At 29.9% G+C, this 19462-nt stretch overlaps 1 protein-coding gene across 5 annotated transcripts; it reads left to right on the forward strand.

Moving 5' to 3' along the window:
• The first annotated feature begins 2421 nt into the window (after nucleotides 1-2421).
• On the forward strand, nucleotides 2422-7433 carry LOC107026647 (serine/arginine-rich splicing factor RSZ22A-like). Of its 5 annotated transcripts, XR_001457620.2 has the most exons (7): nucleotides 2424-2566; nucleotides 3471-3578; nucleotides 5012-5100; nucleotides 5291-5516; nucleotides 5644-5757; nucleotides 5952-6520; nucleotides 7066-7433. XR_001457620.2 is itself a non-coding variant. In XM_015227692.2 (6 exons), exons 2-6 carry the CDS (start codon nucleotides 3490-3492, stop codon nucleotides 5986-5988), a joined length of 555 nt encoding a protein of 184 aa, XP_015083178.1. In that variant the 5' UTR covers nucleotides 2422-2566; nucleotides 3474-3489; the 3' UTR covers nucleotides 5989-7411. The 5 variants fall into 5 exon arrangements, 4 of the variants coding, with proteins under 4 accessions (XP_015083178.1, XP_015083180.1, XP_015083177.1 ...); XM_015227692.2 differs by having other exon boundaries at nucleotides 2422-2566; nucleotides 3474-3578; nucleotides 5952-7411; XM_015227694.2 differs by having other exon boundaries at nucleotides 2423-2566; nucleotides 3474-3578; nucleotides 5647-5757; nucleotides 5952-7411.
• The last annotated feature ends 12029 nt before the right edge of the window (nucleotides 7434-19462 follow it).

Consider the following 19462-nt stretch of genomic DNA (forward strand, 5'->3'; position numbering starts at 1 on the left):
CGGAGAAAATAGTTCAAACTATTAAAAAAGACTAAGGAGTAATTTGAGTTGCTTGTCATTTTTTGTTAAATTTAACACTCAATTGATATTCCTTACAAGAGAATAAGGGTACAATCACTATGTATGTAGATCGTGTTGTATGACGATATTTAATTTAAATATGTTTACTTTACTGAAACGACAAAGCATATGTAATTGTAATTGCTATAAAGAAATTGGATGAAGTAATGGAATAAAAAAATTATTAGAGTTATATGTTAAAAAGAGAGTAGTTTGCAATGTGATTAGGCCAAATGACAAGCTTTTGAAAAGCCACTTGACAATTTTATAACAGAGTTAATAAATATTGTACTAAAAATATTTAATAGAAAAATAAAAAGTATTTTAATTTTAAAATACATTAAACTTTTTATTTTTATTTTTTAAAAAATTAGTTTTAAAATAGGAACCACACATGTTGTGATCACCACGGTGTTATATAGAGAAATAATGAAATGATGGGTGTTATTTTTAAGAGAAAATTATCATGGATAAATTATGCACTAATTCTCGTCATTTTTTAACTTCTAACGCTATTGTAATTGTACTTATATGTGAATATAAGTACAATCACTACATGCGTGTAGATGACCATAATTAGTATAATTTTACTAATATTATTTATAAGGTAAATAAGTCTGTTAATAAAAGGTACTCGTAATAAAATGGATAAATTAATAGAAGCAACAATTTAAAAAGGTTGTACGATAAATTTGATCAATTTTAATTTTCACACTATTATAATATAAAAGTGTTTGAATCTTCAATACGAGTTATTCTGAAACAAGAAATAGAGTTGTAGTAATTAATTACTACATTTTTATAGATTTAAAGATACTATAAATTAGTACTCGTTTAATGTATTAGTATTATCACTAGTGAGTGATTATATTAAGGAATAATTTACACTAGCTTTATCATGTTGTTTTTTTTCATTTAACAAAATGTGATCGAACTGGATTATAATAATTTGAAGATTTCAATTATTATAATTCAGTACAATCATATTGCCTTAAATGAAAAAACAAAATGACGAGAGTTGATGCAAATTAACTGATTCTTATCATTATTTTATAATTACTAGATAATACTTGTATATTAAATGAGTACAAATCTTAGTATCTTTAATCCTATAAAAATTGTTGTAATTAATTACTTCAGTGATAGTACAGGATAATTTTTTTTTTCAATTTGTTAAACTTTTCCTCAACTCTGTTGATATTTTTTCTGCGTAGTGAACGTATGACATATTTGAAATGTGTTTTTTCAAGCAAGAAGATGATTCATATCAAGAACAAATAGAGAGCAATTTGTGAGAGAATATTTCATTCATCAACATTGTTACAGGATAATATGGCTATATAAATTTAGTGGCGGACCCAAAATTTTCACAAAGGGATTAAGGCTGGGAAAATTAAGCCATCTTCACCACTGAGTCAAGGGTCATACTTGTGTTAGTGGGGTCAAAAGTTAATATATACATATAAATTTTAGGTAAATAAAGTGGAATCAAGTTAATATATACATATAAATATATATACATACATATATATATATATATATACATACATATATATATATATATATATGTGTGTGTGTGTGTGCGCGCGCGTGTGTACATATACGGTGTTATTTTTCAATGAAGTGGGCTTGACCCTCTGTGGGTCCGCCCCTGTATAAACCTAATCGCTTCCTAACTGTCTAACCTTGAGATAAGCTCCTATTCTGGGCAGTTATAGGACAATTTTGTCAGCTTAACAAACTGTTTCGTTACCAAATTATCCTTGAATTCTTCTTTATACTCTTAACACTCTCCCCTCAAGCTAGATGCATGTTGAACCCCACAGACGAGCCCTGAGCGTTGGGCGTTGAACGTGCTTAGGGCGTGCAATCGGACGCTTAGGACGTAAGTCTTACAAAATTAAGCCCCACAATTGAGTTTCGGGGCGTTTTGCTATAGCCCCGCCCCAAGATGAGCCCCGAAGCGAGTACCATTAGAATTTTTTAAAACACTGAAATGTAACCATAAATAAATCAAAGTCACGAAAAAACATATATGAAAATAGTGTATGATTCAATATCTAAGGAACTATTCATATTGAAAATATCCATTTACGTAAAATATTTTGTGATTTTTACTATAAATCAAATTGAAAACTAAATTGTATTTCATAAAATATGTTTTTATTTTGATTGGTATAACAAATTTTTCCAATTTCAATGGTGTTTTCAAAAGAATTTTTTTTTAAAAGGGTAAAACTGTAAGGTAGAAATTGAATTTGGAGGAATGTAAATATCTATATCTATTTTTGTTGACATATAAATTCATTGTATTTCGTAATTTAGACTTGAAAGAAAAGTACTCTTCATTTATGATGATTTAATAGAGTATTTGACCCGTGACTTTTGATGGAGTAATAAAAGCCAACAATTTGCGTATTTGGGTCAGCCCACTTTTTGTTTCAACAGAACACCAAATCGAGCTCTTTCTTCTTCACTGCAGTGTTGTTTTCCGCTAGGGTTTCAGGTATGCTTCTCCTTTTCCAATTTCTGCAGTTTTAAGCTCATCTTGTATTGAAATTATTGCTGATTTCAGTGAACTGGAGGAAAAATAATCCGTTTTTCTCCTGGAACTTTAACGGTGTTTCAGATTTCTGGTGTAATAAATCTCTGAGAAGGTTCTACTGATTTTATTGACTTGTTAGATTCTTCAATTTACTTGAAATGTATTTAGAACTTAGCATAGCTTCAACAGTTTGCAGTATATTTTTTGCTGCGTTTTAACCATTTTTCTTACTGAATTTTTGGTTGATTCGGGAAAAAATGTCTGTCTTCACCCTTCCCTTTTGTTTCCTGTTCTTATTTGTCTCCGGCGGAAACTGGAGCAAGGATTTAAACTCATAAAATTCTGATAGCTAGTTAAGATAACTTAGGAGGAGCTATTTAGTTCCCATAGTGAGTTTCTTCTCTAAAATTTTCAGTAAATTTGAAATAAAATGTCTCGAACTCATCTTTGGAAATGTTACAGAATTTAGATTAGTGGTGGTATTTATTGCTTTGTTTGCGTTGCCTTTTTTTAGTTGTTAGATTTGTAATTTATTTGTCGAACTTGGTTAATGGGATAAAATCCATTTTCCTTTTAAAATGTTGGTGTAGCAATCACATGTTGTTTCATTTACTTAAAAATCTTCAATTATGTATTTGTCTTTTGCCTATGCCATATATATGAGGTGCATATTTTGAAGTAGTTCTCTGAAGGCATTTTTCACACTTCGAGGGATGCACAAAGTTTGTATCTTTAAGTGGAAAGAATTGCTTATAGTTTGAGGATATTGTTATGTTACCAGGAGCATGATGTTTTGTGAATGGTGTTAAATTTCTTGATGGGTCTTGTCAATGTTGAGAGTTGACATACTTTTCTGTTTTCCCAGTAGTAGGTGTGTATTGAAAATGTCAAGAGTCTATGTTGGAAATCTGGACCCTAGGGTCAGTGAAAGAGAGCTTGAAGATGAATTCCGCATCTTTGGAGTTATAAGAAGGTAAAGGAAGTTCCAAGATTTACATCTCTTCATGATTAATATGAATGGTTGTATTAGACAACTGAATCTTCCCCTTATTATTTCCCTTCATCCTCACCATCCCTTGTTGAAATTGATTCATTAAATTGCCCATCATAATTGACATTTGTGCTATTTGTTTTCTGTTGTTGGTTTTAATTTGTTGAAGCGTACCACCTTATGCCATTGATGTTGCTACGAAAGCCCATTAATACTGATTCCTTTATCTCCATTATATGATGCTTATGATTATTTGAAATTTGGTTCAAATTGGTTCTTTTAGGAGTAGGGTGGAAGACATAAACAACTTATAATAATATCATTTTACTTTTTTTTTGGATAAGAATGATATCTAAGCCACTGTGTCCACCTCGATTATTCCACCCAATACTTGCTACAATCTCTCACCAGTAAAGGTACCAGCTAATTAAGTCTACCGAGGCTTAGGCAGATGGGAAGAAATGATCTAGTTTTTTTTTGTCTCTGTGGGTATTTGAACCTTGGTCTTCAATGAAGGTTTCTCTCCTGGAATTTTACAAAGGATGGAAAGATGCTTCATGTCTACCTTTCTGGCCATGCATAATTTTTTATTGAACTAAATTTTATTCTGGTCTTGGTTGAAGAGGAACAGGGTTGTGATGAGCAAGTTGAACAGAAAGAAAAACAAGTTGACCTCTCTCTGTATTGTTATTCTTTTTGCAAAATGAGTGAACATGTTACAAATATTGTTCACCGATCAAAAAAATGAACATGTTATAGATATTGTGGTTGAGCAAATTAAGTTGCATTTGCTGGAAATGTCTAAAAGTGGAAAGGAGTGACTCATTGAAAAGAAAAGAATCCTGTAAGCAACCAGAAGGAAATGAACATGTTTTTACATTTTAAATTAATTGGCAGGGGGGGAAGGATTCTTAAAGGTAGACGAGCTAAAGTTTTACTTCAGTCTCGCAGTTGAATATCATCAGAAACATTATCTGTGATTGTACTTTTGTGGAAAGAGCAACTATCATGAGAATGGTTATTGAAGTTTATGCTTTTAGCAAATGCTTATGTAAATAGCTCTGTGAAAATAGTGCTTGGGCTAGAGTAGTACTAGAATGGGTGACTCCATGGGAAGTCCTCATGCTCCATCTCTCCTTTTAGTTACCATTCCCTGAAAAAGAAAAATGTAAAGATCACGTAATCTCTAGTTAATTTTTTGCATGAACATTATCCCTATCATACACAATGAAGTCATACATTTTCCTTTGTTAGATGAAGACCTGGGAGTCTAGCCTGGCTAGGTGGAGCCATTTGCTCATAAGTTTTTATCTCTTAAGAGACTTAGTTGCAGTTCACCTACAATCTTAGACATATTTTTTATGGTATTCAACTGCTACAAGTCCATCATTCCTAACTCACAAATTTGTTTACAGTGTTTGGGTTGCAAGACGCCCCCCTGGCTACGCTTTTATTGACTTCGATGATCGACGGGATGCACAAGATGCAATCAAAGAGCTGGATGGTATGGCTATTTGTCTTTGTTCATGGTCATGCTATAATTGGCCTTTCTCTGAGATGAAACCTCAATTTAGTTAGTCTATACATGTGTTTCTGTCTATTTGTTTCTTGCCATAGCATTTCTAAACACTGGTGATATGTTGAGCTACGAAGCAATCCTTTGATGGAAATTTATCCCTGCTTCTATGACATAGGTAAGAATGGATGGAGAGTGGAGCTTTCACATAATTCTAGAGGTGGAGGTGGTGGGGGCCGTGGAGGGGGTCAAGGTCGATCTGGAGGCTCTGATTTGAAGTGCTACGAATGTGGTGAATCAGGTCATTTTGCTCGTGAGTGCAGAACGCGTGGGGGTCCAGGAGCAGGAAGACGTAGAAGTCGGAGCCCTCCTAGATACCGCAGGAGCCCAAGTTATGGTTGTAGGTAAGAAACTGATGTATCATTGACTAGGAATCTGTAACAATTTGAGATCCTTCCAATATATGTGATATTCTTTACATGGAATTTGCTGCTGTTCTCTCTGTTTCTTCTGATTTTCATCTCCCTGAAGCAGGAGTTACAGTCCACGCGGGCGTTCCCCTAGGCGCCGAAGCCCGTCACCACGTGGTCGCAGCTATAGCCGTTCTCCATATCGAGGCCGAGAAGAAGCTCCATATGTTAATGGGTAAAGCCTCTATTTGAATATTTAGGGTTCTTTTCAATGTGAACACAACTGAGACCTCTCTTTTATAATATATATACATGGTTTAAGTCTTTGGATATGCTACAACTTATTTCATGAATGGACATTTAATTGCTTTTTCCTAAAGATTATGATTAAGGTTCCCTTTTTCTTATTTATGCGCTGTTTTTATGCAGAAATGGACTTAGAGAGCGTCACAGAAGCCGAAGCTGAATGAAAGAGATGATAGCCTGACATGTCCTGGAGTCTTTCGATTTGTGTTACTGTCCTTGACTTAATCACAACTGTGTAAGTGAGGCCATGCCCTCAGCTTAAACTGGTGGTTTTGGTTAAGTTTAAGTTCTTGCTTTGGTGTCGTTAGTGTTAGTTTTATTTTTACTTAATGTTACCCTTTTTAAGAACCTAATATCATAGGGATTTATATTTTGGATTTTATGGTAGCTGTTATTTTTTATGAAGAAAATCACAAAGAATGTTGCTAAATATTTATGTTTTGTTTTCTTGTGCCGAGGTGTCTTCCTGGTACTGCTTCATTGGTTTTCTGCTTCTACACTCTGAAGTTTCATTCTTCACTGCCCTGCTGCGGGATCTTCAATTTTGAGGATTGTGGATCCCAGCTGGCTACATTGCTAGATGCTTCTGTTTCTTGAATCTCTGTGGATATGACGCGCCTCTCCTCAAATTATAGTGGTATTTCTTTAAGTTCATATTAAGGATGAGGAATGGCATGACACGCGACTGGCAGGTACAATCTGTTCCAAGGAGTTTGGGGATTTGACGTTCTCCTTTAAACTAAATTGTGAATGGTGCTCCTTATGAGTTCATAGGGCAGTGTCTGAGTCTATGCTCCTGAGAGTTCTGGTTCCCTTTTGACTTTATATGTTAGCTGGCTTCATTTTGCTTTTTTGCCCCTTCTTTTCGCCCACTCTTTCAATATCACCTGTCAAATATCAGTCCTCTTTTAAAAGAGTATTCTCCATAATTTCTTTCTGTCTATAAGGGATAAAGAGTTGGTTACAATTTTATTTAAGTGTTCCCTTCGAGAGTGACTGATATCTTTCGAAATTTTTGCTTTTTCTACTTCTCCACACAAAGCTAGTGTTTTGTTTTAAAGGTGCCCCTTGTAACCCCCCTCCCTTGTTTACCTTAAAAAACAGTCATATCTATTTCTGTTAAACTTCATCGTTCTTTTATCAATTAAGTTCTCTTTTTTCATTATCTGACATACATAGTGTGGGGTGTCTGTTAGTAGTTTCGCTTATCAAAGTTGTAGAATATGCATGAATGTAGAGGACCGCTCGCCATTGGCCTTTCCAGTAGGAGAGTTTGCTTTGACTGCCTGCACCCAAGATGTTCAGCTGATTGAGATTCTCGTCTTTGAGATATGGCGTCACTGCTCTGGGTAATTCTTACGCCAATTTACATCAATTATTCTAGTATATCTGTGCAGTAATTCACTAGCGATTGATTGAAGTTCAATCATGTACGTCTCTTTGATCGCTCCAGTCCTTTTTCTGTCCATTTTGCTAGAAACCAATTCTATATTGATATATCTGGATATGTTCTAAATTTTTCTGTTTCCTACTTCTCTTGTCTGTTTATGCCTCTGTATAAGCATTGTTTTTCTTGATTTGAATGTGATAGAGTTTGGATTGGAACTCCTTTTTCTCTAATTTCATTGCGTCCAAAGGCGTATGATGATAAATGCTTTTACCCTAAATCGTGGTTGATGGGATTTTTGAGGAGTTAAAGTCGTATCTATGCCAACCTTCTTTAAATGGCTGTATCAAGTGAAAATTCCTATTGGAATAGCTGAAAACATCTGTATGGAAATTTAAAATTTTTTCACTTGCCGCCAGTAGTTGTGCAAGTGGAATTACCCAACTAGACCTGGGTCAGCCTGAACTGTTTTGCGGTTCTTATGGTTTGAGTGAGACTTTACTATAGACTATCTTTAATGAAGGTTCTATAAAATGTAGCAATGAAGGTTGTATAATAATGCATAATTAGCAGAGATGATAACTTAAAAGAATGCTGAAAATTAAGTTAATGAATAGGACTGTATGTGTATTAGGAAGTGCATGTCATATAATAATTTATGTTGCTTGATCTACTACGTTTGTCAATCAACATCGACTTAGGTTATCAATCAAATACACCATTAAATTGTATCCACTATTAATGTACTATGGACCATCCATAGGCTTCTTAATGTTTGCTCATGTGCCACATTGATACCCATTTAAAAATCGAAAAAGGGCCTAAAATACCCTTTAAATATTGGAAATGGTACAAAATTACTATTCATCCACCTATTAGCTCCAAAATGTCTCTTCCATCCACCTATTGGGTCTAAAATACCTTTGTCATCTATCTTTTGGTTTAAAATTGATCACTTATTTAACGGTTTTATATTTAAATATTTTTTTAAGTACGTGGCGCTTAATTATTTGTTATAATTTTACTTATTAGTATAATTTATAAATCAATCCATTACCCACCCATTACTAATTAAACCCCTCTAAATTAATAAACCTGTTACATTATTAATGTAACAACATATTAGCTACTGCCAATTGAGTGTTTTTAAAAATTTGAGGAATATCTATAGAAGTAAATTATCATATATTTAAGTGTCTAAATAAAAATTACCAATAAATTTAAAAGTCTGACTATGTTCATCTTAATTATTCTTACATCTCAATTATGTGATGTTATTTCATAAGTATAATATATTAAAGGTTTTAAAACAAATGATAAATATTTATAAAATTATATTTAACAAAAAGTGCATGAATTAATTTGAGATGTATTACTTCTTTACCTTTAATCATAAATTTCTAATTCAATCTCGAAAGAAAGTATCCTCCTAAATAAGCGGCCCAACCTAAATTTAATTGGAGCTTTGATTCGAACTCGAATAATTTTGGATGTCATTTTCAAGAATCTATAATTTCATCGTGTTTTAGTAGTGTTTATGACGATTTTGATATTATAATTGGATTATTAATTCGGTGAGGTTTAGTTAGTAATGAGTAGGTAGTGGGTTGATTTATAAATTATATTAATAAATTAAATTTAATCAATAATTGAACGCCAAGTATTTTAAAAAATATTTAAAGAGCTTAATTTTAAAACAATTAAAAAAATGGTCAATTTTGAACCCAAAGATGGATGACAAGGATATTTTGGAGCCAATAGGTGGATGAAAAATAATTTTATACAATTTTCAATACTTCAAGATATTTTAAATCCTTTTCCGTTTAAAAATTATGTCAATTCTTGTTTGCATTTAAATAATGATTACTAGTAGTCATATAAAATAATAGATTCTCTTTTGATCTCCTCCCACTTCAAAGCTACTTAATATGTCCATTAGAATTGGTCTTTAACTCTTTATATACCATTTCAATTATGCATTTTTTGAATGATTCTCCTACATAATACATAAGAATAAAATCCAATCGTAAGCTTAGTGCATTTCGTACGTGAAAGCAACTCCGATTATCGTGTACTTTTTGTAGATAATTGTGTTTGGCTTAAATATTTTGTTTTATTTGCATTACAGGACAAACAGTCATGATAATTAGTAAACTTTCTAATTAATTAAGGTAAGTACAAATTAAAAAATGAAGCAAAACAATTATTCAAAGTGCTTCAACCTATGGTTTTCTTCGGCTCTCATTTGAATTTCTCCTAATTTTCTCTGTGAAAAAACCTTTGTGCTTTGATTTGATTGTGAAAATGAATTTTTGACATACCTTAATATATTGAAATCTCAACCGAGCTATAGATTTGCGTTTAATGACAGGAATTAGTCAGAACGAGAATTGATGATAGAGATTGTACCGGATTCAATGGAGCTTAGACCAGAAGGTTGTAGTGTTGATGATTCAGCCTGAAAAGGCAAGCGTAAGAGAGGAGATATCAAAACAAGAAGAAGTGGTCTGTTTTCCTTAATTTTAATTTAGGGTTTAGTTTACATTTAATTTTTTTTCATTTTTGGTGTGAGAAAAGAAAAAAAAAATCATGAAATGTTTGTTTTTGAAAGCTTGATGATTGGATTTTCTGTTTTCACTTCATCGCAGATGAAAGATCTATCTTCTTTTTTTTCGTAGATAGATTTTTCATCTTTAATGAAGTGAAAATAGAAAATCAAATCATCAAACTTTCAAAAAAACAAACATTTCATGATTTTTTTTTCTTTTCTCACACCAAAAATGAAAAAAGTTAAATGTAAGCTAAACCCTAAATTAAAATTAAGGAAAACAAACCACTTCTTCTTGTTTTGATTTCTCCTCTCTTACGCTTGCCTTTTCAGGCTGAATCATCAACACTACAACCTTCTGGTCTGAGCTCCATTGAATTTAGGTACAATCTCTACCATCAAGACCCGATCTGAGTAATTTCTGTCATTAAACGCAAAACCATAGGTCGGTTGAGATTTCGATACATTCAAGGTATGTTGAAAATTCATTTTCACAATCGAATCAAAGCACAAAGTTTTTTTTCACAGGAAAAATTAAGAGAAATGCAGATTAGAATCGAAAAAAATCATAGATTTAAGCACTTTAAATAATTGTTTTGCTTTATTGTTTAATTTGTACTTTAATTAATTACAAAGTTTACTAATTTTCATAATCGTTTGTTGTGTAATGCAAATAAAACAAAATATTTAAGCCAAATTCAATCATCATTTCAATTATGTGTACTTTTTGTAGATAACTGCAAGAGTTTATGGTAAGATTCTTTATCATGTGGTGTTTCTTGAATCATTTTCCTTCAACTCTACACTTGGAGGGAGGGGGATGTCATAGATAATATTTTTTCATATTTTAAGAGCGAAAAGAACATGTCATATAATAAATTTTATATATATTATTGACTTCTTAAACTACTATTATAATTAAGACTTATTCGTATAATAAAATATATTTATTACTTTTGACTTGTCAAACATGAAAGTTTTTTAATGAATTTCGTGCAAGCCAACTTCAAGTCTCCAATCATATAGATGGCCTTGAATGAATCTTTCTTTCTATCGCATCTTGTCTCGAATTGAGGCGTAATTATTATGGTTAACTCAGTAGCATTGGACTTTTAGTGATAAACAATCTAATAATTCAATGAAATATATTAACTGAACACCCACGTTATTTAGTATTTTTCAAACTAAAAATAGTTGAGCACTCATAATACAATATTTCTGAATCTGCCACTGAGTTAACCAAATGCTTCAATTTCTTCAACTTTCAATCTAATGACCTCCCACATTATAGATTGACAAATAAATTCATTATTAACTCAAATGCTTCAATTTCTTCAACTTTCAATCTAATGACCTCCCACATTATAGATTGACAAATAAATTCATTATTGAGACTCGCACAAGCAAAACAAAAATTGATATATTCATAAGCGATTCAATATCCCTTTCTTTATTACTCCTATATATAAGTGGGAGTTGATAGACTAACACAATACAAAATGAATAGTACCAAAAGCAATCTATATGGTACTATAAATTGATTATTTCTCCCTTCCACGGAAACAAGTGGGAACACCAAATGAACATGACATCTATTTTGTTCTAATGAACATTGGCATAAATTTAAAAAAGATAGACATGCTTTTCCGCTATCAAATATGAATGATAATAGAAGTCTAGACAAGCATAATTCTAGACATTCATCAAACAATGACATGAGCAACTAAAAGAAGGGAAATTGTGAAACTTACCTCCAGCATTTCCCCCCTGGCTTTGTGGTGCTCAGGAAGTAGACGAATTTCATCAGTTATGTTGACACATTCAACAACATTTTCAGACGAGATGAAGTGCAAAACAATGTTGATGCATGACTTCGGACAGAGAATAAAATCTTTTGTTAGTTATTATGTACTAAAAGAAATAAAGTCCCTAGTATCTGAGACTAGAATCGCTTCAGTATATCATATGCACAAAAGAAAAGAATATTAAGATTTCTTAACACATAGAAGAGCTAAGAAACTATAGAACAGTTCACAACATGTGAAATCAGAACACAAAAATATGGATAACAGAACTGAATTATGATAGAGTAAAATAGATATAGTAATATATGGCGGGAGGGAGTTGCTCGGATGGTAAACATCTCTCACTTCCAGCTTGAAAGTTGTGAGCTTGAATCATCAAGGGTGAAAAAAAGGAAGGAAGCAACTAGGGAGGGGTAAAAAAATAAGAAGATATAATAGTAAATATATTATAAAATCAAGTGCAAAATCATAACTTTATGATTCAGATACAAAGTTGCAATTATTAATAAATATGTATGCCTCTAACATTGAACATCAATCAAAAGACAAGTACATATAGCTATATGAACGCATAACAATTAATTGAACAAGATACGCTCGTTTATATGTGCATAAACAATAAGAAAAATAACAGTGGTACTAGAATAACAAATATTTGTATATTATGTAAATAGTCATTTTTGTACCAATACACGTAAAATAAATCAAGTTGATTATTAAAATAGATCTAGATTGTTAATAAGAAGTGGTCTTACCTTCTATAACACAGAAACATCAAATTTCTATGAGAAAATTGAAATTCAAATTTTTTTTATTGGAATTTGCTCATTCACGTGCAACACTTTTTGATGACACAAAATATCATGTCTGTAAGAGAAAATTGAGTGTTTGTCAATGAGAACATAGATGGACTTTGGCGACTCCACGTACAACGCCTTTCGATAACACAGATATGTCAAATCTCTATGAAGAAATTGAGTCTCAACTTTTGTCAATTAGAACATAGATGGACTGCAGCGCCTCCATGACCTATTTACAGGGCCGACTCTAGGGTTAGAAAATGAGGTATCTATCTTAGGTCTCGAAATTTGATGTGCCGCGTTTTAAAGCAATAAATAGAATTTATTATAGTTTTGCTTTAGAAAAATTATTTTGGTGTTTCATTTCAATTTGTTTGTCTTATTTATTATTTTTAGTCTGTTTTAAAAAAGAAAAAAAAAAGAACATTTTTTTGGCTAACTCTTTAATTTTTAACTTTGCATATTGAATGTTTAAAATCATGTGATTAAGTGACATTTGAGTATCTTTTACATATCTTTAGTTTAACACCATAAGATTCAAAACATATTTTTTACTTTCGTAATGATCAATGATGATTCATATGATTAAATTTAAAGTTAGGAGATGAAACTTTTGAAGTGTTAAGTATTTTTGGGTCCTAAATAAAATAAAAGTGATATCTGAACGCAATTTTCAATACTTAAGTGACCATTTAGGGAACTAACTCCTATTCATAATATACATAGTTAATGTATACTTCCTCCATCCAATTTTATTTGAGTTAGTTTGACTTGACACAAAATTAAAAAAAGAAAGAAAGACTTTTAAAACTTGTGGTCCAATTAAATTAATGATAGAAATTTGTGTGGTTATAAATCATTTCATTAAGGATAAAATAAACATTTTATAGTTAAATTGTTACTTAATATATAAATGTGTCACTCTTTTGGAAAAAACTGACTAAAAATGAAAATAAGTCACATAAATTGCGACAGAGAAAGTAATTATTTTTCGAATACACTCTACCAAACAACTAGAGAGTATAACTCGTGTCTTTTCCCCCCTAATAATATAGAGTCTTTCTTTTAGTATTTTTTTTTTTAATGGATGGTGCATAATTGTTCTTTGTCTTTCTTCATGTTTCTTTGTAAATTGTATATAGAAATTTGTTTGTTTGTTCAAACGCCTCTTATGATATAAAAAGGCAGAAGAAAGAAAGAAATAAATTTCCTAAACCTTTTTCTTGCATCTAAAATTTGTTTGTATGGATTCGTATTGAAGATAACTAGAAAAATTAAATGATTTTCTAATTAATATTATCCTACTTCTTATTCGTTTTAAACGATTTTCTAATCAATATTATCTTATTTTTTATTTGTATAATGTATATCATCATTTTTCGATTGTAAATACCACATGAAGAAAATTAAGAAGTCCAGATGGACAACCATAAAGATGGGTGTTAAGTAAGAAATTCTTTGTTAGAATTTGGAATTGTTTACTCATGCTAACTGTTGGAATGGTTTATTCTTCTTTCAATAATTGCATACGTCAGAAAAGTGTGTTCCTCTGCCAATAGTAGCCCTTTTATCATTCTGTATAAATGAGTTTTTCTATTTGTACAGATAGGGTGGAGGGGAACATTTAATTTTCTTTAATTATTAGTTTTCAGTTCTTATCTTTGGCGTGTGGTAGAGCAATTTGATAGCTCGCAAGTCTCATAACCTTGAGGTCACAGAAACTGCAGTTACTTTTTTATCCTCATTTTGTAGTCATATTCCTTTGTACATGACATGTTTTACAACATTTCATTACGAAATTCTCTCTTGGATACATCCCTCCCTTTATGAATCATGCTCATAATTATGTATTGACATATTGAGGAATGTATCCAACACAACAAAAGAGTAGAAACCAATGTATCCAACAATAGAGAAATGTATTTGACACGATAGAATGAGTAGAGATCAATGTATCTGACAATAGAGGAGGAGTGTATCTGACACAACAGAGTAGAGACTATGTACTCGACAAATCCGGCACAATTAAATCTTAAGTAACGTCTCATTTGCAATGTATCGCACAATCGAGAAATGCATATGAGAGTAATGAAAATTTTTTAAAATTATTGTAATTGTGAAGACTTCCGAAATAGTATGTAATTAGCACCATATAAGATTTATCTATTTTATACAAATTTTAAAGAACATTTTACATTATGCCTGACATGTTGGGCTCATGCACAACACGAGCTATGTCAATCTAGTCTTAAAATATCTGTCAAGTTTTATTTTCGAGTATAACTTTTTGTCAATATTTTAAGATAATTTTTTTAAAAAAACCATAATTTTATGCAAAGAAATGTAACTTATAGTATTTTTCTCAACGTTTTAAATAGCTAACTCTTCATTTAAAATATTGAATTAACTTAATTCAGTTAGCTTCAATAAATAATCAAATTCACTCTCAAAAATCACACGGTAACAAATATACTCTTATATAAAAACTACATAGTATTTCTTTTTTTATTTTTGGTTATCTTTTATCTACTCAAATTATTTCTGTTCATTTTGTATATTTATCTTATATGTATTTTCTATTATTCCAAACTTTATAAGAGATTAGCGGATATTATGTTTTCCTCGCACGTGCCTACAACATTATCAGGCGGATTTTACGCTCCAATTTTGGATCATATCGCACGTGCATTTTAATTCGAATTTTATCGAGCTGTGAAAATCAATATTCACACCACTATTTTTAAAGACAGTGTTAGGACTTGTCTTGAGGTTGAATATCGAAAAAATATTTAGAGATTCACGTTATAAGATTTAATACTGTGCAATTTACGTCATTAAAGTGTTGATTATACATCTTAAATATGTCTAACGTTCAACAAGATTATGTATCAAATTTTTTATTAATATTATTGACACTCATAACTCCTCATAAATGAATCAAGCTTCATACTATTTTTCATCTATAGATATAAAAAAATTTGAAGTAACTCAAATAATAAGTTATAGTATTGTTTATTTACTATTTGATATTGTTAAGGTAAATCACTTAACATTTCTTTTTAAAATATATAGTTGAATTTACATCTTTACTTATCATTGATCATCACATTTTACTTAATGTCTCAAAATTATCATATATTTACCTATTTCTCTATTTTGAAAATAATTTGACATTATCAAAAAAAAAAGGATTGTTCTAATTATAATATCAACAAAGTTTATTGATTATTTTCTGTTGAGAAAATGATTTGAAATATATTCGAACTTTGATCAAAATTAAAGATATATACATTTTTATATGGATATCATAAATATGATATCAACATAAATAGTAACTTGTCAAACTTGACACTTGTATACTTTTAAAATATACTATTAAATAGTTCAAAAATATAATAAATATTGCTCAAAATTTAAAATTATTACAATAATTTCAATTAAAATTTAGATATACTTCAAACGTTTCCCTTTTCCTTTAATGAGTTAAATTGTATAACATGATCGATTATAATTTGTTAGTGAAAAGTGGGATACTCTTAATTAGGACTAAATATGTTTCGTCACATCATCAAACACGTGATAGGTTTTAATCAAAATATGTAAATGTTTTTTTATTATTATAAAAGAAACTGCAAATCATTTTGAATGTGTTGTTTACAAATTTTAAAGCGATAAGAAAATAAAATTGTAGTCATAAATTTATTGATAAATAGCAAATGGCGTGGGTACAAATACTTTTTTGCTCCTCCCTTAATTCTTCTCTCGTAAAATATTTATTCGTGATTTGAGAATAGTGTTTCTCGAATTAAAAAGATTTGGATTTAATCTCTTGATTTGAGATGTCTTTTAAAGGAATTTAGTAGCCTAAAATATAGAGGGTTTAGAATTGAACCGTCTCCAAAAATTTTAACTAGAATTTAACACATACAGACTTAACTCAAATTTAATGAATTTTATAGAATCTCATAAAATTTCAATGTTTCCGTATCGGGTAATCTTACGAGGACATTTGGCAATTCGTTTGCCATTTATATTTTATTATATTATAGCATTGCATTATTTTGTCCTACCTAACACAAGCTATTGTCTTTATGTTTACACAGAAAAAGGGACTCTACCGACATATGAATATACTCATTTTGAGTTTTGACACATGAAAACCACGAAAGTTGATTTTGGGCTTATTCTCAGTGGGACCTGTGATTACTTCATCTGTTTTAATATATTTTATAAAAAAAGAATAATTAATTTTAATAAATGTATGATATATTTATGATTGAGGTGATAAATGAGTTATTCATACGGAATTTAAGTAAAATAAAATGAGTTAAACCAACAAATGAGTCACGATTACTGATTTTTTGTTAGTTAAATATTTCAACGAAAAATAATAGGTTAGTTTGGTTATATAACTTAACTCAAATCGATTCAACTTTCAATTAAACTGAATTGAAATGGATTGTATAACTAAATAATCAAGTCGTTATATATTTTCAAACTTAAATAAATGAATTAATCATACTTTCACGAGCTAATTATATTATTTATATTCAAAGACTACAGAATTTTAAATAATATATTATACTTTTTGTTTATCCTCATACACAACACATAATTTGAGTAATAAAAAAACTTTTTATCTCAAAGTTGTTTATATATAATTTAATTAAATATTATTATGAAACGGTGAAAAAAAAAATAAGTCGTGCACCTTAAGCCTATTTTAAATTAGTCGCTCAAAAAAGAAAAGTATTTCATGAGTTATAAGCAGAAAAGAGAAGATAGAGTGATTGGTGAGTTGAGTGATGATTAACCTTGCAAGAAAATTCTTCAGTTTCAATTTCGTGGAAAGAAGAAGAAGGGGGAGCGCGGATTGAGGTCCGTGGTGAGGAAGAGGGGTGGGAAGTGGCGTGGTTGGGTGGGGTGAGATAATATGGGTCGTAGGTGGAGGGTGGTTGCCACTGGTAGAGGCGGGTATGGAGTATTAGAGTTGAAAAAATTACTATTGATGAAACGTGACAATTTTTTGAGGAGGGGTGTGCATCAGTCGGTTCTGTTCGATTTTATGTGTTATCGGTTTGGTTTATCGATTTTTGATTTTTAAATATGTTAATCCAATAACAAATCAATAAGATATTCTTTAGCGGGTTTCGATTTATCTGTTTTTGATCATTATCGATTCGGTTTTTGATTTATCCAATAAGAAACTGTCCGTAAGATAGTATATGCCTTCTCACTTCTCTAAATGCTTTGATACAGTGAAACAAGAAAGAAAATAAGAAATTACATCAACAAGAGAAATGTAGTGTGAAGGCTATAATACATGTTACCACCAAAACATAGCATGAAATTTTTTATGTTAATCAAATTACGGATCTTCACAAACTTGCAAATGCTACAACCTACAATTACAGACTAAAACTAAAATAAAATAGTCCATCAAGACTGAAACTAAAACTAAAATTAAAATCAAATAGCTATAATTGTGAACCCCTTACTTAAATCTTTAGGTTTTGATTAACAGTAAAACGACCTAGTGTGAAGTTGATAAAGTACTAATAATTTGACATATTTATAGTGTCTAATCATATATTAAATTATTAATATTTAATAATTAGGAAGGGTAAAATAACCGTCTTATTGAGTTATCGGTAATAGTAAAATTGATACCGAACCAATAATTCAATAATTTTTTTTATAAACTTATTAAAAACCCAATAATAATAACACAATAACATTTTTTTCGGTTCGATTTATCGATCATTCAATTTTTGCACACCTCTAATTTACGTAGAATATTATAGACTCAAAATATTTATATAGAATCTTATCATATAAATAAGTACTACTTACTCCGTCTAAATAATAATTTTTTACTATATTATTTTAGAATGTGTATAACTATTTATCCTTAGTTTCTAATCTAACCTTATCATTATTTACAGTCATTTCCCTATTACATTTTTCAAGAGATTATATTACTTTTGCTAGTCACTTATTTTAAAAATTTTATTTTTACTTGTTACTTTTGATATATATATATATATATATATTTTTCATGTTTTACCCTCAATATTAAATACTTACTTGTTTTTCAAGACATTATTTCATGGAGGACAATTTAGTAAAAAAATTTATATCATTAATTATTTTTTTAATAGTAACACCAACTCAATGGCTGACAAGTAAAATTAAACAAAAGAAAATAATAAATTATATTTTTATTTATAATTTTTAGTAAGTGTGTGAAATTAATAATGGACTAATATTATTGATGAGATAGTAGTACTACAATTTTGTTCATGCAACCCTCTCTCTTCTTTAACCAGCTGATGCCTCATACTTTCTCCGTTTATTTTTGTTTTATATTTATTTTATTAATTTTTAAAGTTAAAATAGATTATATTAATTTAATATTTTAAATCAAAAATAGTTTTGATATTTAAAAATTATATAAAAAATATTATAATCGTAATTTTTTTATATATCAATATAATATAAAAACACATCATAAGATATTAATCAAATTTTATAATTTATTCTTAAAAAAAAATTGACAATTAAAAATGGAGGAAAATAATATTAAATAATTACCAACAGTACTTTTTAGCAAGTTGTTTATGCCACCTAGGTGGAGTATTTGATGCATCTAGTAAATGCATTTCTTGATTTTAGTGTCCATTTCATCTGTCCCAAAAATTCTCTAATATAATTTTATGCAACTCGTGATTTCCTAATTATTATTTTTTTCAGCTGAAGATATTATTCTTCCATTTCATAATAATTAATTTTTTTATTTTATATGATTTTTAAGAAATTAAAAATAATAATTAATTTAATTAATTTATCATTTATTCATATTAATGAATTCAAAATAATTTATGGACATATGGCATACAAAAGATATACATACTTCAAAATGAGTGAGAGCATGAGTACAAATGAATAAGCAAGTATATAATGAACACTTTGGAAAGTACAAAAGTTTTGAAAGAGAAATTATGGAAACGTTAAACATGATAATGATATTAATTACTATAAGGATAAAATAGAAAAAAATTAATTCATTTTATTTTAATTTAGTAAGTGATCAA

This window comes from Solanum pennellii, chromosome 8 (assembly GCF_001406875.1).
Source record: "Solanum pennellii chromosome 8, SPENNV200".
NCBI lineage: Eukaryota > Viridiplantae > Streptophyta > Magnoliopsida > Solanales > Solanaceae > Solanum > Solanum pennellii.